Here is a 24,586-nt window from a genome sequence, read left to right as displayed (position 1 = left end):
GTGAAGCAGGTCTGCAGGTGTCTATCTTTCTCTCCCCTTCTCTGTCTTTCCCTCCTCTCTCCACTTTTCTCTGTCCTATCCAACAATGACGACAACAAGAATAACTACAACAATAAAACAGCAAGGGCAACAAAAGGAAATAAATAAATATTTTTTAAAAAAAGAAAACCAAATTTTTTTCATGTGGATACATGAAGCTTTTTTTTTTTTTTTTTTTTAATGAAATCAGGTGGTGGCTCCACCAGTAGAGTGCACACATTATTATGAGCAAGTAAACAGATTCAAATCCCTGATCCCCACATGTGTGTGTGTATGTGTGTGGGGGGGTGGGTAGAGATAGTAGAGTAGGTTTATAAACATCACTCTTTTCTACCAAATTCCTCTCTCTTTCCCTCTCTTCCTCCATGCCTCTCACTTGTTATTAAAAAAAAAAAAAAAAAAAAAAAAAAAAGGCTGCTTGAAACAGTGGAGTCATGAAAATACCATGCCCCAGCAAAAACCTTTTTGGTAATAAGTAAGGCTTTTTTTTTTAAATAATTTATTTCTTTATTGGGGAATTAATGCTTTACATTAAACAGTAAATACAATAGTTAGTACCTGCATAACATTCCCCAGATTCCCATTTAACAATACAACCCCCACTATTCCATTCATCATTTTTCATGGACCTGTATTCTCCCCAACCACCCACCCACCCCAGTCTTTTACTTTGGTGTAATACTCCAATTCCATTTCAGGTTCGACTTGTGTTTTCTTTTCTAATCTTGTTTTTCAACTTCTGCCGGAGAGTGAGATCATCCCACATTCATCTTTCTGTTTCTGACTTATTTCACTCAACATGATTTTTTCAAGGTCCATCCAAGATCGGCTGAAAACGGTGAAGTCACCATTTTTTACAGCTGAGTAGTATTCCATTGTGTATATATACCACAACTTGCTCAGCCACTCATCTGTTGTTGGACACCTGGGTTGCTTCCAGGTTTTGGCTATTACAAATTGTGCTGAGTAAGGCCTTTTTAATGTACAGCTCATGCTATGTGCAAAGCCATTATTTTTGTTTCTTTCTTTCACATCTGGATGTTTTTTCCTACTTACTTTTCCAGCCCATAGACTTCAATATGGTGTTGATTCAAAATGGCAAGAATAGTAGTCCGGGAGGTGGCACAACGGGTAAAGCACTGGACCTGTAAGCCTAAGGTCCTGAGTACGGTCCCTGGCATCACATATACCAGAGTAATGTCTGGTTCTTTCTCTCTCTCTTGATACCTTTCTTATTAATAAATAAAATCTTTTTAAAAAATAAAAATAAAACAAAATGACAAGAATGTTTACTCTTCTCTTGCTATAACTATGAATATGATTGTTATACATATCTAGTTGGTGTGGCTTACTGTACCACTCCCTCCATTTTAGAATATGCTGAGTGTAAAACATTAGGCCAACTTCACAAGTTTCTTTGCAGCTGCACAAGACTTTTTACCCTCTAGTAGTTTCACTTCTGAATTTAATGAAGAATGAACTTCCTAGTCTAGACTGAAGGAAGTGTTAACTATAGAGGACTGGAAGTCAATATGTGAGTTACTGATGTGTGGTGAATGTAGCGAATAGTCTTGAATAAGTTTTGCTCAGTAATGGGCTATGATGCCCAGGTGTGTGTGTGTGTGTGTGTGTGTGTGTGTGTGTGTGTGTGTGTGTGTGTGTGTGTAGTGTTGTGAGGGGAGCCCCTCAAACTCCAAAATTCACCAGAACTCCACTGTCTCTCTCTTTCTTCCTCTCTCTTAATCTCTTTTTTACTCCACCAAATTCCAGCCACATTTCAGAGGTTTCGAGATATGAGATGAGTAAAAATAAAGGCCCAGGACTGGCACTCTGAAAGTTCAGTGAAGCGGGGTGGGGGGGGGGGCATTTCTCCAACAGCATATTCCTAATGATAGATAAGAGTCTAATATTTCCCTGAGGTAAATAAACTGCCAAGAAATTAAAATATCAGGGAAATTCTCTCTGGATCCTTCAAACTTATGTGCAAGAGGAAAGAACCTGTCCAGTAATTTTAGTTGAATGCCTATTTTTAGCTCCAGACACTGAGTACAAAGGAAAGCCCTTCTCTAAATAGCCTTTCATATTCTCTTTTTTTTCCAGAATTCCAGCAGTGGGAAGAAGGAAGGGAAAACAGGCTCTAGTTCCTGAAGCAGCTGTTGCTTTGCAGTAGTGCTTCTGGCTACTGTTATCTAATCCTTGCTATCATGTTTTCCCTGGTGAATATAGGCGGTACAACACTGAGAATCCCACGGAGAACTTGTCTTACCCATCTGCTTCCAATCTTCCACACATCCTGAATTCTGCAAACTCCATAGAGTCTAGTCTTCCTGACATTCTCTTGAAGAAGTAATAGTGTCTCCCTAGATCTCAAGAAGCTCTGCTTCCAAAACTAGCTATATCTATCTTAATTCTTTCCAATTCTCTTTTCCCTGAACAATAGGACAAAGAAAATAACAAACTTCTTCTGGTTGCCTTGTGGTCTATATGTCATCCTGTTTGAATTTCCACCAAAACCTTATTATCCTGATATATATATATATATATATATATATATATATATATATATATATATATATTAAAGACAGAAATAAAATGAGAAGTAAAGGAGAGAGAAAGAAAGCAAGAGAGCAAGAGAGACTGTACTTTGATGTAGAACTGGAGGTGTAGGTCTGAATAGAGTCTAGTGTGATAGACTCAGTGGACTTTTTCATCAGTTTCCTAAATGTTACTACCAATTACAAAGAAGTAATTGGACTAGTTATTCTTTATACTTACTTAATATTTGATATCACTTTATCAAGGTGATTAAAAAAAAATTCCCACTCATGCTGAGTTTCCTTATTCTTTCTTGCTACAATTTCCTATCTTGCTTCTCTATCTCTTTTCAGCATTTGGTCCAAGAAGGCCATTTACACTGGTAGACTACCCTACATCTGGGCTATTATGTACTCACAGACACATAGAGCTACTGTGTCTATACAAGAGAAATGTGAAATGTCTGACTGAGAAATTGCATTGAGAATTTTATTTTTATTTGATTAATCTAAATTTCAGCTGACATGTTTGATTAAACTAGCGTATTCCATAAACCCACTATATGTCTTACATCTATACCATCTATTTTTTTCTTCTCTCCAGAGAGAAGAATTCAAAAGCTATGGACAGTATGCCAGGGAAAGTTAATTTCATTGCTGTTTCCTTAATCTCAGTCTCTAGATCCAATATTGGCGCTTCTTAGGGAAGGCAATGATTTCAGACACAACTTTCAAGAATATGAGTGTGGAAGTCATCTACTCCATTTTTCTGCAGTTGATGACTGATGAGCCAGTGAGTGTGAACTGTGGATAGAGCTTCTATCACCTGTATATAGTGAACATTCTTGAGAATCAATTGCTAGGAACTCCCACTGTCCCCTGAGTTGGACTCTATTTGAGGATGAGAGTCTCTTGTCCAACAAGCAGCTGAAAACCTTTACTGAGACCATCAAGAAGATAAAAGTTGAACAATTGTGTGAGGAATATGGAGAGCAGCTCTACCTGTTCTGTGAAGATGATCACTGGCTCATCTGTGAAAGGGCACTACAAGCACAAGGGACATGTCACAGCTCTTACTGAAGAGGCATGCCAAGGCTATAGGGTGAATGTGTGGACCAGAAGTCCTCCATAATTACCTACTCTCATGTTTTTCCTGAAATCTTAATCATTTGACATACCATCAAGATTATGATTGTGATATACAGATTTTACCGTGTCATTCTCTTGAGAAGTAGTTTATAATGATTTCTCCTAAGTTGAAGTCCTGAGAATGCATCTTGATCTTAAAGGACTGGTCCCTGTCTTCTCTTGCTATGATGAACTTCTGCCCTGGAATATAATGTATATAAACCCACATCTTCATATTTTAAATATTTATTTATTTATGAGGCAGAAAAAGAAATGAGGGAGGGGGAAAGAGAGAGAGAGAGACAGAGAGAGAAGTAGTGCCAGGGATTAAGCTACACCCTCTAGGATTTCAAGTCAGAAAATATTTACCAAAACACAGATAACCAAATGGAAGTTAAGAATATGAATTTATCTATCTTAAACTTCTTTTCCATTCTAGAACATAGGCACAGGTGATGATTGAGCCAAACAGGATGATGGTTTATTCTTACTAGACTAAACCACATCAGTGACACCCAGATTTATCTTTTTTTTGTGCCTCTAGCTGTCTAAACTCATAATAAGTTAGATCCAACTTTTTCAGTCATTAGTAGTTGACAAGGGTTCTGTGTTTCATTTGAGAGAAGTATAGATGGTATTGCTTTCCCTAGAACCATCCTTGACTGGGTTTCAATTTTTTTAAATAATTTATTTTCTATTTTTATTATCTTTATTTATTGGATAGAGACAGCCAGAAATCGAACGGGTAAGGGGAGATAGAGAAGGAGAGAGAAATAGACATCTGTAGCATTGCTTCACCACTTGCAAAGCTTTCTCCCTACAGGTGGGGATCAGGGGCTCGAACCTGAGTCCTTGTACATGGTAACATGTGTGCTCAACCAGGTGCACCACTACTCATCCCCCTGGGTTTCAAATTTTAAATATCCCAAATTACTTTTGGTTTGAAGCATCAACTTTATCACCTTGGCACATTTACCATAAATCAGGATCTGGAACTTAGTCTTCCTTGTTCAGAGTACAGATACTCTAAGCACTAAGAACATGAAAATTAATATTAATCAAGCTCATGAGGTAGATGAGGATAATTAGGGTAGTTTCAAGCATATAAAGACCTACAACTATAGACTATGGGTCTCTTCATGGCTAATCAGCCTTCTTAGGATCAGAGAGGCATATATCTGTAGTGATAAAGTTGCTTTAATTAGGTTGAAGTTAAATTTCATAATTCAGTGAATCTTTTTGCCCTGTTTCAGAACCTCTTTCAACCTCTGCTCTGAAAGTAGCATCTCTTGAAGGATGCTATTAAGTTCATCATGTCAGGGACTTTGGGCAGTGGCGAGGTTAACTAACTTACAGAGAAACTTCATCAATATAGGAGTTAGACATTTTTAGTCTCCTACACAAAACTTTCATTTTTCTAAATTAAAGATATCAGGAGAAATGAAATCCAGTCTGACTTTAAGAATCTCCATAGGTTCCTAGATAAGGAGGAAAAGTCTTATCTTTGGAGACTGGAGACAGAGGAAGAATAGATTCTATGGAGACTACAGGAAATCCAGTCTGGAAAAACAGAGCCATGAACTCAAGAGTCACATTCTGGAGTTAGAGGAGAAATGTCAAACTCACATCAGAAATTAATGCAAGTAAGGCTGTGTACTTAGAGAACAGAAAGGGAATGTCTTTTCCTGAGCTATTAAGAGGAGATGGTAAGGAAACATAAGAAGACTGGCAAGATATATCTGCCTCACTCAAGAGTGGTGTGTTAGTGGAGTGGGGGACCTAAAGTAATACTTTCTTTAGATACACGTCTATATCTGCAAGATAGTATTCACTACTCTATAGAGTGTTTTTTTAAGATTCTATTTATTTATTTATTAATGAGATAGGAGGAGAGAGAGAAAGAAACAGGCATTACTCTGGTGCATGTGTACTGGGAATGAAACTCAGGACTTCATGCTTTAAGAGTTCAACTCTTTTTTTTTAATTTTAAAAATATTTTATTTGTTTATCCCCTTTTGTTGCCCTTTTTTATTGTTGTAGTTAATATTGTTGTCATCATTGTTGAATAGGACAGAAAGAAACGGAGAGAGGAGGGGAAGACAGAGAGGGGAAGAGAAAGATAGACACCTGCAGACCTGCTTCACTGCTTATGATTCCCATGCAGATGGGGAGCTGGGGGCTCGACCCAGGATCTTTACTCTGGTCCTGCGCTTTGCGCCATGTGCGCTTAACCTGCTGCGCTACCACCCGACTCCCCCAACTCTTTTTTTTTAACTTTTATTTATAAAAAGGAAACACGGACAAAAAACATAGGATAAGAGGAGTACAACTCCACACAATTCCCACCACCAGATCTCCGTATCCCATCCCCTCCTCTAATAGCTTTCCTATTCTTTATCCCTCTGGGAATATGGACCCAGGGTCATTATGGGGTGCAGAAGGTGGAAGGTCTGGCCTCTGTAATTGTTTCCCCGTTGAACATGGATGTTGGCACTCCCAGCCTGTTTCTTTCTTTCCCTAGTGGGGCAGGGCTCTGGGGAAGCGGGACTCCAGGACATATTAGTGGGGTCATCTGCCCATGGAAGTCCGGTTGGCATCATGGTAGCATCTGGAACCTGATACTTGGTGGCTGAAAAAAGAGTTAACATATAGATCCAAACAAATTGTTGACTAATCAGAGTGGGGGGGGAGTCTCCCATTTTGTAGATAGTTAGTAGTTGTGTTTTAGTTATATTCCAAAGAGCCCATGACTATACTAGTTATTTTTTTTAATGTGAATCAGAAAACATGCCCTTTGTGAGTAGATATGTTGGATTCCATGGCCAAATGGAAATTTTTGCTACTATTTCTTTGCTTCTGTCCCATATGCAAAGAATTCTGTCAAACTGTCTCTTCAAAGACTCTTCCAGATGACTGGCAGATGATAAGTGGGGCAGTAAAAATGAATGGTAACTTTTTTTCCTGATTTGCTTACAAAGCCATTCTTCCTAGAACTCTTATTCAACGTAACAAAAGATTCAGTACATTAAGATGAAGCTGCTTATTTTAGTTCCCATAATAGGACTAGAGGTGACACTTCACCACCATGAAATGCCTGCTGCCATCACTTTTGTGATCCAGCCTCAGGCCATAAAATAGATTGATGACAAAAAAAAATTTTGTTCTGTGCTAAAACAGGCTTCAGTTCTGACCAAACGACTCTGAAATTAATAATGGCTAAATAATAGGCATCAAAAATATGGGTGGGCAGGCAGGCCTAGGACTGATTGTCACTAAAACTGAATTAGTGGCAGCTCTCTCAAAGCAGCTGGCCCCTCAGTAACCAAGGCCTGACAGTAAGGTGGCTACTTGGATTGAGTCAGCAAACTCAGAAGTTCACTGGTAAGAAAGAGTAAACCCAAGAGCTAGGTTCTACCTACCCGAGGCTGCTACTGTGCGGAGACTGGGTGTGAAGCCGCCCGTCGCCATGTCTGTTCAAGAGGCAAAACCTTCAACTGAGGACTTGGGGGATAAGAAGGAAGGAGAATATATTAAACTCAAAGTAATTGGGCAGGATAGCAGTGAGATTAAAGTGAGAATGACTATGCAGCTCAAGAAGCTCAAAGAATCATACTGTCAAAGACAGGGAGTTCCGATGAATTCACTCACGTTTCTCTTTGAAGGTCAGAGAATTGCTGATAATCACACTCCAAAAGAACTAGGAATTGAGGAAGAAGATGTGATTGAAGTTTATCAGGAACAAATGGGGGGGCATTCAGTGGCTTAGATATTTTTATTATCTTTTCTTCTCCCTCAATCCTTTTTTATTTTTGAAAATAGTTCTTTTGTAATGTGGTGTTCAAAATAATTGAGAACTGGCAACCCTCCTCTTTAAAACACCTGATAATTTGAATTCTAAGCCCATTTGTTTTCATTGTGCTGACTTTTGGTGATCAAACCTCAGTCCCTTTATATTGCCCTCTTCTTTTTTAAAAATGAACGTGTGCACAGAGAGGCCACCTTTTCTAGGAATGCATTTTCAGGCTTGTGATAAATAAGATCGACCAATCCAAGTGTTCACAATGACTTTCCAATTGGCCCTGAAGTCCTAGTGTGTGATTGCTTCACTCCTATACTATGACTTTCAGTTGGAGATGGAAGTTTTTCAGAGAACTGAACTGTGGAAAATGACTTTCCCTTAACTTGAAGCTACTTTTAGAATCTAAGGGTCTGGACCAAAAGAAGCAGAATTATCAGGTTGGATATGAAATGACAGATGTGAGAGTACTAACTCCAGGGATGGCTTCACTGAAGAGAAAGCATTTTCAGAATAAAGGGAAATCTTGTGAGAAGATCCCAGAGAAGCTTTAATCTTCATTAGCAGTCACAGTTACTCATGCAGAAGTGTGTACAACAGACCACTCGGAAGTGTGTACAACAGAACACTGCTCGTTTTGGCTTTATTTGTACTTTTTGGCCTGGGATATGGGTTGTAAATGGACAGTGTCTGTACAAGCTTCATTAAAATAAACAAAATATTCGTAAACATCTTTAAAAAAAATTTTGTGTCATGCAATCTCTAGTATGGACATGAGATGAAACACCTTTTTGGCCCTCTCTTTTACCCAGCTCATAGATGTGCTTTTAGACACAACAGCTCCCCCAACAGGCCTCAGCAAGGAAGACAACAAACTTGCTATTTATTTTATTTTATTTTATTTTATTTTATTTTATTTTATTTTATGGAGACATTAACAAAACCATAGGATAAGAGGGTACAACTCCACACAATTCATACCACCAGATCTCCGTATCCCATCCCCTCCCCTTATAGCTTTTCTATTCTTTATCCCTCTGGGAATATGGACCCAAGGTCATTGTGGGATGCAGAAGGCGAAAGGTCTGACTTCTGTAATTGCTATTTTGAAGAATATTGCAAAAGACTGGGTTAGGAAATACTGGATATCTGTCACTATTTACTGCTGGTGTCACTTTTACCTCGGGGGAAGGAGTGTATATAGAGAAGAACTCTATGTGCTAAACATGATGGCATATTGCTATTCTCACTCTTACTATTTATTTTTGTTTCTCTGTAAGAATTGAAGGACACCCTGAGCAAGTAAATACTATAAGAAAGCAGGTAGTAAAGTTTTGGCTATGTAGAAATGAATCACTGAAGAAATATCTGGTCTTTGCTTTATCCTAGGAGCTCATCTGTGATGTTACACCTACCAGGAGTCATTTTACTGGAGATTCATACTGTGTGCAATGCTTCTGAACTTTACTTTGATATAAAGAAAATATTAAAGAACCATCAAGGTACATGAAATCTAGAATTTCCCCAAATGCTACATGCTTAGATAACAAATGGTAACCAGGTCCTCAGCCCTTTCACAGGTTCATAGCCTAAGTAGATTAGTTATTTTCAGTGGAGCTCCCAAATGCTCCCTAGTTAGTTTATCCAGTATTTCCACAGTGATTGACCTGTGCAGACTCTCCTGCTCTCCAATTTATAAGTTTCATTTCTCAAGGCAAAGCCCTTCTTCAGCTTCCCCATCTGAGAAATTAAAATATTAAAACTACCTACTTTAATGGGATATCATGAAAATGAAATGATTCAACCTGTGTAAAGTATATAGAACAGTGTTGAGAACATAATGCTTATTGGTTAAACTTCATCCAACTACAGATAAGTGGAAGGAAGTGGTGAAGATTAAAGACTGTATTCTAAATAGATTTAGGGCCTTGACCTAGCACAGTAAATATTAGAAATGAAATGAAAGCAAAATTTTACCAATTATAAATCCTGAGCTTCCTGCTTCCTTAGATCTCTTAATTAGTATTTGCTATGCTTCCATTACCACTTATACACAATTTTAAAATTAAAACAAGCTCTAAAAACTAAACATTTTTCCATAACTCATTTACCTAAAATCAAACATAACCTGAAATTATTTAGTGTTTGAATTATCTATTGTTGCAAAAAAGTTAAGTATCTTAAAACATAGTCTCTCACAAGTTTTATGGTTCTGAAATTCAACTAGATTCTCTAGTTAGAATCTCACAAAGCTGAGAGAGAGAGAGAGAGGAAGTTGGTTAGGCTGTATTTTCATCTGGAAGTTAAAATGAAAATAATAGAGTTTCAGGCTCTTTCTGTTTGTTACCAAGCTTCATTTTTTTTTTATCTTGAAAGTTAAAGTTCTTAGTTTATTTTATTTCAAAAGTTAGAATATATATCGATCAATTACACAAAGACTAAAATTATCATACAGTCTCTAATATTCTGCCTTATATTATTTAAATTGTACAAATGATTATTGGTCTACGGTATTGAATATTCTTTAAGTAATTAACATGTTCTAGATTAATATTCTATTTTCCTTTATTTTTATCTTGAGATTAATGGTTTATAGTACAGTTGTTGGCACATGAATACAATTTCCCACCTCACCATGATAGGTGTCCACAAAAAACAATCATCCCCAGCTTTGGTCTATTTCCATCATCTTGTACCAGGACCTGAACACCCCTCCTCACCCCCAACCTCCCTACCCCCCACCACACACACACTTTATCCCATCATTGGTGTATTTTCTTTAAAAAAATTGATGTATTCTTTTTGATACTCTTAGTTTTCCCTCTATTACATAAACATTAGGGAACTGGGGCCAAGTGGTGGCACACCCAGTTAAGTGCATATACTATCATGCATAAAGATCCAGGTTCAAGTTCCTGGTTGCCACCTGCAGCTGGGAGGTATTAATAGCAATGCATTAGTGCTGCTGCAAGTCTCCTTTCCCTCTCTTTCAGTATCTCCCCCTTTCCTCTCAATTTCTCTCTGTCTGGCCAAATAAATTTTTTTTATAAAATTAAAAATCAGAGAACTTACAGCTATTCTACAGTGAGCTCCACATTTCAACAATTCCTATAGTTCAGTGCTGCATTGTTCATCGGTTTTTGGTTTTATTCTTTTCTCTCTGCACTTTGTTGTATATGGTTTCCACTTAAGTGCTTTCTAGCTTACTAATTCATTTAAAATGTGTAATCTGTCACCAACCTCACCCACTGACCTTTCTATATCATGTGCCATAATTTCTACCACTAACTGTTTAATTTGTACCTTGTAAAAACTTTTAGAACTAAATTTTGAATATATGGAATTTTGTCATAATAACTGCCTAAATGCCTTCCTCTGTGACAATGATACTGCAATAAATGTTTCCTCAAAAAAGTAAATAAATAAATAAATAAATGTTTAATAAGGGAGAATAATTATCTAAGTACCCTTTCCTTCAAACATTTATGTTTCTTCATTATGGTCATATTTTCCAGTTTATTTTCATAGTGGATATTTTCCTATTACATTTTATAACAAGATATGTTCCATGTACTATAAAATCCACCCATGTAGATGCTGAGCCTGTTTGGCATTCCTGAGACAAATGGTCATGATAAATAAGCCTTTTTCTGTATCTGTGGATTGCATTTTGTAACATTTTATTTAGAAATTCAGTGCCTATAATTAAAAAAAAACGATATTGCCCTTTAGTGTTCTTTTCTTATGATTTCTTTGTGTGGTTTTTATGTCAGACCTATATTGGTTTTGAAGAAGTCAGAAAGATTTCTCTATCTTTAAAGTATTTGTGAAAGATTATTATTAATTCTTCCCTAGACATTTGGAAGAATATGAACAGAAAGGAAAATACAGAGCAGAACTTGGACTAGAGTTGGTTTGTTGCACTAAAGTAAAAGACTCTAGGGTAGAGGGGAGGGTTCAGATCCTGGAACATGATGGCAGAAGAGGACCTAGTGGCGGTTGAATGGAAATGTGGAAAACTGAGAAATGTTACACATGTACAAACTACTGTATATTACTGTTGATTGTAAGCCATTAATCCCCCAATAAAGAAATAAAAAAAAAAAGATTTTCATACTTAAGGTACCAAAGGTCCCAGGCTCAAATCTCAGCACGACCAGAAACTGGATCTCTTCAGTGCTCTGGTAAAATAATAATAATAATGATAATAATAATAATAACTATTACTAATTATAATATTATTAATAATAATTACTATTATTATTATTGACTAAAAATAATATGCTCCTAAATTTGTCATGTGCATGTGCTGGTTTGAGTCCAACATCCACCGCAATGAATGATGATTTGGTGCTGTGGTCTCTTTTACCACCTCTCTGCCTTGCTGCCTCTCTGTCTCTATCTAAATCAATCAAAAAAAAAAAAATTACTCATTGTCGTCTTCTGTAGTTTTAGTGTGGTTTTTTTCACCCCATAATTTCTTAAGGCTGAAGTTAACTTGAATTCTTTCAATTTGTATTAATGTAAGCATTTACATTTATGAATTCCTTCTAAGCACTGTTTTAGCTTGTTCTCACAAGTTGTTATATATTATATTTTAACTGTCACACACTTCAAAAGTGTTTTCTAATTACCTGTGCTTATTTTCAATATCTTATTTACTTTATTTTATTGAATGAGAGATACATAGACTAAGATACTGACAGACCAGAACACTACTCACCTCTCACTTCTACTGGTGCTGGGGATTGAACCCAAGGCCTTGGAGCCTCAGGCATGAAAATATTTTGCATAATCTTATGCTGTCTCCTCTGGTCTCTAATTTCCTTTCTGATTGCTCCTATAACCCATTGGTTACTTAGGAGTATATTACATAATGTTCTCACTTTTCTCCTCTCATTATTCATATAGTAGTAGATTTAATAGTGTGCCACATGACTCTGAAACACTTTATTTCTCTTTATTCTATTCCTCAGACTGATAATCTCAACTAACCTATCTTTGAATTCATTTATCTTTTCTTTTCAGTCTGACCACATTTGTTTTTGAATCCTTCTAGTAATTTTTATTCAATTTACTGAAATTTAAAATAAATATTTTTATTTAATTGGGAGGATGATATCAGTATTGTAGGACCTATCGTACAGCAGTTATTTGATTACTGTTTGTATATGTATTACCAATTGTTATTAAAGCCAGTCAAGGAAAGTTGTCCTTTCAGTCTCAGCTCATATCAGAGAAGACTTTAATGAGATAGTCTTGTCAAAAGAGATTAGTTAACAACTGTCTGCAATAGATTCTAAGAATTTTTTTTCTAAATTTCCTTTGTCATGCTCATCACTACAATAGTGGATCAGTGTTCCCCCAGCTTTTTTTTTTTTTTTTTGTCATCAGGGCCACTGCTCCCGCTGGCCTTTCTCTCTCTTTTTCTTTCTTTCTCTCTCTTTCCCTCTCTCTCTCTCTCTCTCACTCTCTTTTTTTCTTCCTTTCTTTTTCTTTCTTTCATTCATTCTTTCTTTCTCTTTTTCAATTTTATTGGATAGGACAGAGAGAATTGAGAGGAGAATGGAGAGATAGGAAGAAAGAGAGACACTTACAAACCTGCTTCCCTCCTTCAGGCAGGTGGGGAGCTTGGAGCCTTGGCCTTTGCATAAATGCGTACCATGCCAGCGCCCCCTACCCTCACACCCCCCCCCCCACCGCGTTTACTTTTTAACCTACTGGTCTGTGCCATAGCTTCCTACCTTTAACAAGTGTGTCTGTATTACCCTTTGGCTTTCTAGAATCTTTGCACGCTACAAGGATCTAGAAGAACAAAAGAAATATGGACCAGAAAAAAAAAAAAATCACCGATTTCCCAAGGGATTTAATTACAAAAGTAGAAAGATCACAAGTTAGTTTCTGAGGAATGATTTCTAACATTAGAATTCACTTATCCCTCTTTCATTTTGTAAAAGAACGGTATTATTCCAGTTACATTTCCTTCCTTTCAGGACAAGCTGAGTAACAACCAATAAGCCACTTCTTAAGTTCACTCCCCAAATCATGCAGTCCCGCCCTAACAGTAGTTTCACTTTCCACCTTAACTCCTGCAGAGTGTACGTCGTTTTTGTGCAGGCCGAGGAAGAGGCAGCTATGTAGTGAGTAGTGGGAAAGTCCAGGTGAAGATTTCCTCGGTGGAAAACTACTGTTGCATGGGAAGTGAAGACGGGTGAGTGTGTGAGTTTGTTGGGGGGCGGGGGTCGTATTTGGGAAAATGTGTGAGCTCCTGCGTGTTTCTGTGCTTGTTTATACGTGTGTAATGATTGTGGGCAGCAGTGAGGGGAGCCTCGCAAATTCTGAAATTGGTCAGGTCAGTGCTCCCTGGTTTTCATCCTGACTACTTTCTTTTTCATCAGATTCCAAGTCACAGCACGGGATGTGAGGCGAGTAAAGGCCCTATACAGACTCCTCCGGAAGGAAGGGGGAGAAGCACAGCATAGATGAGCCTTGCAAGACTCTTGAACTAACTATAGAAGTCCCCAAAATAAATTCTTTATGAATCCAAGAGACTTTTTCAGATACTTAACAGATGACTGTCCTTTACAGAAATCTTAAATGAATTCCTATTGTTATTTCCAGGCAATGTGAGTTCAAAGGAAGTCACTCCTTAAATTTCCCTGACCTCCTCCCCCTTCTTAAAAATTTCCACAGTGGGAAATGGGAGACAGGACCTGCTTCTTGAAACAACTGTAGCAGTGGTTAAGAGAAGACTCTTCCTTTTCTCTGCCTCTGATTGTCAGGTCCTCAATGGTGAACACTAGGGATTCAGTAGAAAGCAGGATCCCACAAAGGATGGGACCTTCCTCCATCTGCCTCCAGACTCCCTCACCTTCTGGGTTCTGCACATTCCCTTGGTTCTAGTCACCTTGAAATTCAAGAAAACCAACCATGATCAGGAGGAAAAGGGGTCATCTCCCTCAATCTCCAGTAACTCCCACCCCAACACCAACTTTTTCTGTTCCAATTCTTTCTAAATTTCTTTCCCTTGGGTCAGGGAAGTGACAGAAAAGAAAAACTGTTTCTTTTGTTTGTTGTGTTAATAATATCACCACTGAGATTTTATTTACAAATATTTTTTGATTTAATAATGATCAACAAGACCATAGGATAAGAGGGGTTACAATTCCCCACAATTCCCACCACCAGACTTCCATATCTCATTCTTTCCATTGGAAGCTTTCCTATTCTTTATCCCTCTGGGAGTATGGGTCAAAGATCATTATGGAGTACAGAAAGTGGAAGGGCTGGCTTCTGTAATTGCTTCTCCACAGGACATGGGCATTGACAGGTCCATCCATGCCCCCAACCTCTTTCTATGTTTCCCTGGTGGGGGAGGGCTCTGGAGAGATGGGTTTCCAGGGCACATTGGTGAGGTCATCTGCCCAGGGAAGTCAGGTTGGCATCATGGTAACATCTGCAACTTGGTGGCTGAAAAAGCTTTAAGATATAAAGCAGAACAAATTATTTAATAATTAGAAGCCTAAAGGTAAGACTATAGCAGATGAAATTCGGGATCTCCCTTTTGGAAAAAGCTAGGAAGTCTATCTGAGTTATATTTCAAGAGGGCCCATGATTTTACTAGTTTTGCCTAAGCCCAACAGCTAACAAGCAGATGGGGAGATAGTGTTAGAGTTGAGAATAGGACTAGAAAGTTGGATCAGGGTTATTATTATTATTATCATTATTATTATTATTATTATTTCTTATGGATAGGGCTGTGGCTAGAGAACTGAGAGCAGGTATTTGAATAGGGTCAAATGTGGTTTTCTCAAGAGAATACTCTATAGACATAATAGTGGCATAAATAGCACCATAGTTACAAAGAAACAATTCAGGTACTAATTATGCTTTCTGTACAGTGAAATGGAAAAAGTTTAATTATCTTTCACTTGGTTTTCTTTATTTTTACCAAAGCACTACTCAGCTCTGGCTTATGGTGGTGCAGGGGATTGAACCTGAGACTTCGAAGGGTCAGGCTTAAGAGTCTCTATGCATAAACATTTTGTTATCTCCCCCGTCCTCTCACATATTTTTAAAGGAATCTTGTGTTATCCAACTCTATCTCCTTTCAACTCTCCCCCTGCCCCCCTACCCCTGCCCTTTTCTCCTGGCACTTGGCCCAAGAAAACTACTACTATGACAGAATTTCAGTATCTGAGATATCATTTAACTATCAAGTCACATGCTAGTACTACGTAATTGAAATGTGGTTGGTGAAATTAAGACACTGAATTTTGAACTTTGATTTGTTCATCAGAGTTACAACAACCTGCACTTTTCACAGCACATATGCACGTTATGTCTTCAATTTTTTTTTTTTTTTTTTTTTTACCAAAGTACTGTTCAGCTCTGGCTTATGGTGGTGTGGGGGATTGAACCTGGGACTTTGGAGCCTCAGGCATGAGTCTTCTCATTTCTAATTCATATATTTTCTACAGAGAAAGGACTTCAAGATGTGTGGTAGCACCTAAGTTCATGTGAAGTGTATTATCATCAATGTAGAAAATTCTGTTAGATATATCTCTGCCTCAATATCTGACATTGGAACTTTGCAGGAAAAAAAAAAATCATGGCCTCAGCCACAGCTTCTAAGAAGATGAGGGAAGAAGCCACCTGCTCTATCTGCCTACAGCTGATGACTGAACCAATGAACATTGACTGTGGACACAGTTTTTGTCGCTTGTGTTTAATGAAAATCCTTGAGAACAAAATCCCTGTTATGTTTGGAGGGGGAAGCCACTGTCCTTTGTGTAAGGTTATTTTTAGACGTGAGAGTCTCCGTCCAAATAAACAACTGGAAAATCTCATTGAAGCCATCAAGGAGATGGACCATGAGAAGTTGTGTGAAGAACATGGAGAGCAGCTCCAGCTGTTCTGTGAAGATGATCACCAGTTCATCTGCTGGCGCTGTGAAAGGGCAACACAGCACAAGGGACATGTCATAACTCTAGTTGAAGATGTACGTGAAGGCTACAAGGTGAGTGTGTAGGTCAGAGTTCCTTAGGAATAATAACTTCTCTCTCACATTTCTTACTGAAACTATCATCCTTAATGTATCTTTCTTCAGTGGAGTCTTAAATTCTGGTGTTTCTACGCGGAATCTAGTCATGTCAGTGCATCCTGAACTTCAATGGGATTGTTGGACTCTTACCTCTGTCTACCCTTGTTAGGATGAATTTCTTCTTTTCTAGAAAGCATTGTGCCAAATATACCTATCCCATTGCTTCATGTGGCATATATATTAGAGTTTGGCAAACAATAATGTGGAAGATATTGTGGTAGCATTAAATTCCTGTATTTGAAAAACACGCCATCACCTTAAGTCTAGTAGGGCAAGCAAATGAATAAAAAAAGACTTCAGGAGTTCCTTGGTTGGAGGTGGGTAGGCATCATTATTGATCATCACTAGGGGCCACAGGATGGTGGCGCATCTGGTTGAGCATACATGTTACAATGCGCAAGGACCCGGGTTCAAGTCCCCAGTGCCTACCTGCAGGGGGAAAGCTTCACAAGTGGTGAAGTAGTGCTGCAGGTGTCTCTCCATCTTTCACCCACTGTATCCCTCCCTCCTCTCTTGATTTCTGACTGTCTCTACCCAATAAAGAAATAAAGATAATAAAAGAAAAAAAAATTTTAGAAGAACATGGCAGCTTTTCCTGAAATGTTATTGTATAACAACTGTAATGGGGATGGTCTCATTGAAATTATTTTCCTACTGATCAATAAGGAGAGTAATTTAGGGAGTCGGGCGGTGGCGCAGCGGGTTAAGCGCAGGTGGCACGAAGCGCAAGGACAGGCTAAGGATCCCTGTTCGAGCCCCCGGTTCCCCACCTGCAGGGGAATCGCTTCACAGGTGTTGAAGCAGGTCTCCAGGTGTCTTTCTCTCCCCTCTCTCTGTCTTCCCCTCCTCTCTCCATTTCTCTCTGTCCTATCCAACAATGACGACATCAATAACAACAGCAACAATAAAAGCAAAAAGGAGAGTAATTTAAATTGTTGGTTGTAATCTTAGGAGTAAGACATCTTAGGTTAAAATATGGTACCACATATATATCCCTCAGCATGCTGTTTGCCATTTGTAAGGAGTCAACAGAATTTAATATTGTTCTAATTGCCTTAGGGGGCTGAGTTTCCTCTTTAGTGCCTATTGTTAAGCCAAGTACAATAGATTTCATTAAAACAAGTTTTCCTACAGGAAAAGCTCCAAAAAGCTCTGGTGTACCTGAAGGACCGTGAAGCCCTATGTGATAGTCTGAAATTGTTCACAAGAGAGCAAATAATTGAATGGAAGGTAAATATTTGAGTTACTTCAACTGAAACTGTTTTTCATTTCAGAGCTTAGACCTAGGTGATGATTAGTAAAAGCACAATGATGGTATATTATCACTTAGCCACACAAAATAGATTGTGTTTATGGCACTAGTTGTCTCCATCTTCAGAAACAATCATTTCTGAAGCCAAACAGAAATGACTACTGTTTTAATAGTATTTGATTAGGATCTTCAATATCTCAGTTAGGAGAAGTAGAACTGATGAACCTCTTTGCCAAAAATTATCTTTGACCAATATTCAAATTTTAAATACCTTTAGCTTTAAGTCTCAACCAGTCATTCTGGTATGTTCAGGTATGTTAACCATAATACAGAGCCCAACACTCAAACTTCCAGGTTCATGAGACTATTGTAAAGCTGAAGGAAATAGGATCATTTCCAGTAATATTCATATTACTCCAACCAATAAGACTGATAAGGAGAATCAGAAGTGCTACATGAACATATACACATTTGCAGCTTCACTCTATAGGTCTCTAAATTTTTTTTTTTTTTTTGCCCTAGTTGTTGCAGCCTCGTTGCGGTTATTATTGCCATTGTTGACGTTGCTTTTGTTGTTGGATAGGACAGAGAGAAATGGAGAGAGGAGGGGAAGACACAGAGAGAGGGGAGAGAAAGATAGACACCTGCAGACCTGCTTCACCGCCTGTGAAGTGACTCCCCTGCAGGTGGGGAGCCGGGGGCTCGAACCGGGATCCTTCGCCGGTCCCTGCGCTTTGCGCCATGTGCGCTTAACCCACTGTGCCACCGCCCGACTCCCTCTAAAATTATTTTCTATGACTGACAAATCTTCTGACAATGGGACATACATTTCTTCATGAAAATATTGATATAATACACCAGTATGAAGTCAAATCCCACAGACCAGTCAGTCATAATGTGTCTTTCAGCTTTCTCTTCCAAATTCTTCCTTGAACTCTCAAAGATACTCCTGTCATTTTTGGGCACTTTAAAAGTGGGGAGGACTTTGATGCTAACTAACATATAGGGACACTGTCAGTGTAAGAGTTAAAACAGCCCTTTTCTCATAAAAGTTCTACTTCCTCTCAAAATAAAGGACAATCTTTGAGGGCCAGGTGGCAGTGCACTTGGTTCAACACACATATTACTGTGCACAAGGACCCAGGTTTGAGCCCCCACTCCCTGCCTGCAGGGGGTGGAGTATGCTTCATGAAAGGAAAAGCAGGTCTGTAGGTGTCTACCTCTCTCCCTCTCTGTCTTCCCCTTTCCTCTCAATTTCTCTCTGTCCTGTTAAAAAAAGGGCAATCTTCCACATCACAGTCATTGAAACACTGAATTAATGAGTATTTATGGATACTGCAGTCCTTCTTCAAATGGCATTAAATACTTTCACACTATTATACAGCCACTCCACCTGCAGTACTGTAATCACTCCTGAAATTTTATGTCTGTAAAATAATTCCTCATTGATTCCTCCCTCCAATATCTGGAATTCATATTATTGTACTTTATTACTGAATTCAAGTGCATACAGAATATAAGTTAAATAAAGCAGTATTTATCTTTTTGTACCTAGCTTTATTTAGCACAATGTCAACAAAATTCTCTAATATAGCATATATAAGAACTAAGAGCTTCTTCCTTTTCTTTTTTATAGTTTTAATTTTCTCTCTCTCTCTCTCTCTATCTCTTTCTTAGATAGTGACAGAGGATACAGATAGAATGAGTGTAAAAGACTGCAACATCCTTCAGTGCGCTGGAGACTGGACTTGATCCTGGATTTCACACATAGTGAGGCAGCATGCTCCTCAAGAGTTACTTTGCCAGACAGAGTTTCTCTCTCTCTCTCTCTCTCTCATTTTATTTATTGGGGGGGGGGGGTAAATGGTTTACAGTACAGTTTTTGACACATGGGTGCAGCTTCTCATCTCCCTGTGGTAGTTTGAGAATATTCTCACCTCCAACTTAGGATATTTTCCACCATCCTATATCAAGATGCCAAGGCCCTCCCAACTCTTCCTTCTCCGGAGTCTTTTATCTTTGGTGCAGTACATCCCACTCAGTCCGTTTCTCTTTGTGTTTTCTCTTTCTGTCCCAGTCTCTAAGTTCTACCTATAAATGAGACCATCTCCTGTGCATATGTTTCCTGCCGGATCTCATTTAACATAATGCCTTCCAGCTCCATTCAAGATAAGACAAATGATATGACTTGATCATTTTTAGCAGATGAGTAGTATTCTACTGTGTGTGCATACCACAACTTTCTTAGCCACTCATCTGTTGTTGGGTATCTGAATTGTTTCAGAGTTTTAGCTATTAAAATTTGTGCAGCTATGAATATAGGTGTACATAGATATCTTTGAATGGGTGCTTTTTCCTTGCCTCTCTTCTTTTTAAGACTAAAAAGTATTTGTGTCTATATGCCAAATTTTGTTTACTGGTTCAACCATGGATGAACATTTACCTTGCTTCTACTCTTTGAGCATGCTTTCTTGCTTTTAGGAGAACATAGAGCTTCAGAGACGAAAAATTCATTCTGACTTTGAGAATCTCCATAACTTCCTGCATAAGGAGGAGACATATTATCTATGCAAACTTCAGGAAGAGAAAGAGGAGATTCTGAGGAAACTACAGGAGGGTGAAGCCAATCTAGAAAAACAAAGCTGTGAACTCCGGAACCACATCCTGGAACTAGAGAAGAAGTGTGAGGGTTCAGCTCAGAAATTGCTTCAGGTGAGGCTTTGTACAAGGAAGAAAGAAAGGCGCTGTCTCCTCCTGAGCTAGTAAAAGAATTGTGAAGAATGGGGAAGGGATGGGGGCTAGACTGTGGTACACCTGATTAGGCACACACATTACCATATGCAAGGACCTGGGTTCAAGCCCCCTGCTCCCCACTTGCAGGGAGATGTTTCACAAGCAGGTCTCTCTCTCTTTATTTGTCTCCCTCTCTAGCTTTCCCTCCACTTTCAATTTCTTTCTGTCCTATCAAACCAAAATAGAAAGGAGAAAAAAAGGGGGGAGGGTAAATGGCTACCGGGAGTAGAGGATTGTAGTGTTGGCACCAAGCCCCAGTACTAACTCTGGTGGCAAAAAATAATAATAACTATTATTATTATAAAATAAAATAAAAACAAAAGGAGGAGGAGGAAATTGGTAGGATCTGCCCGCCTCATTCAAATGTATATAAGTGTCTACTTCTATAGGGTGGTTTCCATTAGCATAGAGGATGTATTTACATAAATACGAACCATATAATTTTTCTGAGTGGGCATAGTAGATTTATTACCCAAATTGAACTAGGGGATAACTTTTGGTATCATTTGTTTGTACTGTCCCACAAGAACAAAAATTCTAACTGCCAAACTATCTCTTGAAAGACTCCTCCAGATGACTGGTGGGTGATGAAGCAGGGTAGCCAAAATGAATGATAGTATTTTCTTGGCTTTGATTTCAGAGTTCTCATTCCAATAACTTATGAGACCTACTTTCAGCTTAACTAAGGCTTCATTCCTGAAGTCATTTTTTCTACTTCATGCATTGGAACCAAACTTTACTTTAGAAGGTTGAGAAGTTGGCAAGACTGTTCTATTGCTATGTTACCTGTGGCCACGACCTTAGTGGCATATCCTCAGGGGCTCTGCACCAGTCTGTATTCATCACTGAGGACCTCAATGATAAGTGATCTATCAGGTCACTCTGATGGAAATTAGGTAACTGAAAGAAAGTCTTGCAGGAGAGAGCATGAGCACACTCCTGGCTCTTCGCCACCCCCCACCCGCATGCAGATTGCACGCTGGTGTGATTGTAGACTCCACAGCTCCCCACAAGTCTCAACAAGAAATATAACAGGCTCAGAAGTTTGTAAGAATGCAGCCATGGTGAATGGGATGGCACTAATTCTACCTGAGCTTCCATCAATATCTAAGGCTACTTCTTTGAACGGAACCTCTATATAGTTCTCTCTATATAGAGTACTAGAGGATAGTTCTTGGGGAGAGGGAGCTAGTACATGGGTTATGCAAAAGTCTTACTTGCCTGAGTCTCCAGGATCTCTCTCTCTTTTAATTTTTTTTAAATTATCTTTATTTACTGGATAGAAACAGAGAGAAATTGAGAGGGGAGTGGGAGATAGAGAGGAAGGAGACAGACACTTGCAGCCCTGTTTCATCATTTGTGAAGCTTTGCCCCTGCAGGTGGGGGCCAGGAGCTTGAACCCAGGTCTTTGCAATGTAGTGTGTAGCCAGGTGTACCCCTGCCAGGCTCCCCGAATCTATATGTCAGGAAAAACTAATCTATATATGAAATAGTTCTATGTCTCATGTGTCATGCCTCATGAAATATATTGTTCCTGTATCACCATTTTGTCTGTATTTTTCTGCAGGATATGAATGATACTTTGAAAAGGTAAGTGTTATATGAATGCAAGAGGGAAGGCTGTAGGTATATAGAACGTGAATGGAATGTTTCATTAAAGCATCTCTGACTTTTGCTTATTCTAGGAGTTTGACTGTGCAGCTGAAAGCACCAGAGATTGTCTCTTTGGAGGTCCATACTATGTGCAATGTTTCTGAACTTTACTTTGATGTGAAAAATAATTCACATAGTTCAAACACTTCATGACAGATTAGAAGAGCTTCACGTGAATTATCCTGTTTTATATCAGTTATCTCTAAAGGAAATATTAACATCTTACAAGTGAGGAAACTGTGACACAGAGAGGTGAAGTGAATGTTGTTAACAATTGCACAAATCAAGGAGTGATAACTCAGCCAATCTCTCTCTAGATTCACTCTCTTAAATGACTCTGCAATGTGGCAAAATAATAATAATAATAATAATATGTTTTTGATTCAAGCACTGAGGAAATGTGTAGTGGGTTTTTATTTGTTGTTAATACACAAAATATTTGTATAAATGTCCACATGCTTTCTTATGTCCTGTAATTGGATTCCTGAAGAGATATACCTTAAACTAAAAATGCTGCCATTTAGAAAAATAGATTTTAGTTTTGCTACATATTCAGTAAATCTTGAAATTGTACTGATTTACACCCAATCAACCATAGTAGAGATTCCACTGTTCCACATATCTGTTTCTTTACCTAACATTTTGGCAGAATGGTAGATTTGACAGTGTACCTAGTTGGGAGTTAAATTTGTGTCTCTCCAACTTTGCTAGTGAGGTTGAAATTTTGTATGTTCATTAACTCAATTGTGTTACCTCAGAGGATAATCTTTTAGCTAGATATTAAAATGTATATAGACTTGCTTTCTGATTTCGCCTTATTCAGTACACATTCCATCTATACCTTAGATACTGCTAGGCTTGTAATGTCTACTGTACTAGTCTTGCTGGGCTACTCAGATATTTAATATCTTCAATTTGTCCACCAGAGCTACTTATGACTTATATAAAGAAGAACTTTAAAATGTTTTGTAGTGATTGTGGTCACAACTTTGCATTGTAATTCTGTAGTTTTTGTATTGTATTACTGGAGACTTCACTATTTATGCATATATATATATGAAATAATGATATATTTATAGTAAATTGTGTATTTTTCTTTACAAATTGATGCTTTACATTCTTATTCATAGTTTGACTTTACATATTTATATAATTGTGTAAACATGCATATAATACCATAACCTCATTAAGAATGATCATATTAACTATGCATATTTTAAATGATAAGGTTTCTAGATCATTAATCTGTGTCAACTAAAAAGCAAACAAGATATGCCAAATTTGTCACAAGGCAGACTTCACACATACTCCACAAAAAGCATCTCCCCTCTAGATGAGGTTTCCAGATCTGTCCAGTCCCATTCCACTTGGATCTCTCTTCTTGAAGTCCCTGCAGTGGGGTGGCACTTGTACCACTTGTGAACTACTGCTAAAGGGGGGTAAATGGTAAGACACATGGGACTGCCCTTAACTGAGGTCTCATCTCAATATCAGGGGAACTCTAACCCTAGAATGAAGTTCCATCTCCTTGGAATCAGTGAATTGAAGGTTTGTTAAGAAATTTTATGTTATTTTTTTCCCCTGTTATTGTGAATGAAATCAAGCCAGAAACAGATTAAAGTACTCATGAAAGAATGTGATTATGAGTTTATTTCTTATAAAGATGTTGTCTTTACAGTCAACAGTATTTATACATCTTTTCCATGTTTGGGAGCTACTCTCTTCCTGACCCAGCTTTCTGGTCCTTTTCCCAGCCATGACATCAATAACTTTGATCCACCTGCATATCAGATTTCAGGCTGGGAAAAAAAAAAAAAAACTAGTATAGCCACAGGCCCTTTGGAATATAACTAAAATATGCCTACTACCTATCTATAAAATGGAGGAACCCCCCCCCCAACTCTTCATCTGCACTACTCCAGCCTTTAGATCCATGATTAGTCAACAACTTGTTTGGCTTTATGTTAACTCTCTTTTCAGCCACCAGGTTTCAGATGTTAGTATGATGCCAAACAGACTTTCCTGGACAGATGACCCCAGACCCCTACCCCACTGGGGAAAGAGAGAAACAGGCTGGGAGTTGTTTCAACACACATGTTCAGTGGGGAAGCAATTACAGAAGCCAGACCTTCCACCTTCTGCATCCCACACTCCCAGAGGGTTAAAGAATAGGAAAGCAATCAAGGGAGGGGATGGGATATGGAGTTCTGGTGGTGGGAATTGTGTGGAGTTATACCCCTCATCCTATGGTTTTGTCAATGTTTCCTTTTAAAAAAAATGTCCTTTTT

At 38.3% G+C, this 24,586-nt stretch overlaps 2 protein-coding genes across 4 annotated transcripts; both read left to right on the top strand.

Annotated features, from left to right (window-relative positions):
- The first annotated feature begins 7,015 nt into the window (after positions 1-7,015).
- LOC103123930 (small ubiquitin-related modifier 1-like) lies at positions 7,016-7,667 on the top strand. Its single transcript, XM_060189261.1, has one exon. It carries the CDS (start codon positions 7,168-7,170, stop codon positions 7,465-7,467), a length of 300 nt encoding a protein of 99 aa, XP_060045244.1. The 5' UTR covers positions 7,016-7,167; the 3' UTR covers positions 7,468-7,667.
- Positions 7,668-13,555: 5,888 nt separating this feature from the next.
- LOC103123931 (E3 ubiquitin-protein ligase TRIM38-like) lies at positions 13,556-23,933 on the top strand. 3 transcript variants are annotated; one of them, XM_060189259.1, is made up of 6 exons: positions 13,556-13,712; positions 16,095-16,516; positions 17,735-17,830; positions 20,334-20,564; positions 22,213-22,235; positions 22,331-23,933. In XM_060189259.1, exons 2-6 carry the CDS (start codon positions 16,109-16,111, stop codon positions 22,449-22,451), a joined length of 879 nt encoding a protein of 292 aa, XP_060045242.1. In that variant the 5' UTR covers positions 13,556-13,712; positions 16,095-16,108; the 3' UTR covers positions 22,452-23,933. The 3 variants fall into 3 exon arrangements, with proteins under 3 accessions (XP_060045242.1, XP_007534665.1, XP_060045243.1); XM_007534603.3 differs by having other exon boundaries at positions 13,558-13,708; XM_060189260.1 differs by having other exon boundaries at positions 13,605-13,637.
- Positions 23,934-24,586: the final 653 nt, after the last annotated feature.

This window comes from Erinaceus europaeus, chromosome 4 (assembly GCF_950295315.1).
Source record: "Erinaceus europaeus chromosome 4, mEriEur2.1, whole genome shotgun sequence".
Classification (NCBI taxonomy): Eukaryota; Metazoa; Chordata; class Mammalia; order Eulipotyphla; family Erinaceidae; genus Erinaceus; species Erinaceus europaeus.
The sequence above is the reverse complement of the archived record's forward strand: the minus strand, read 5'-3'. Positions and strand labels throughout refer to the sequence as shown.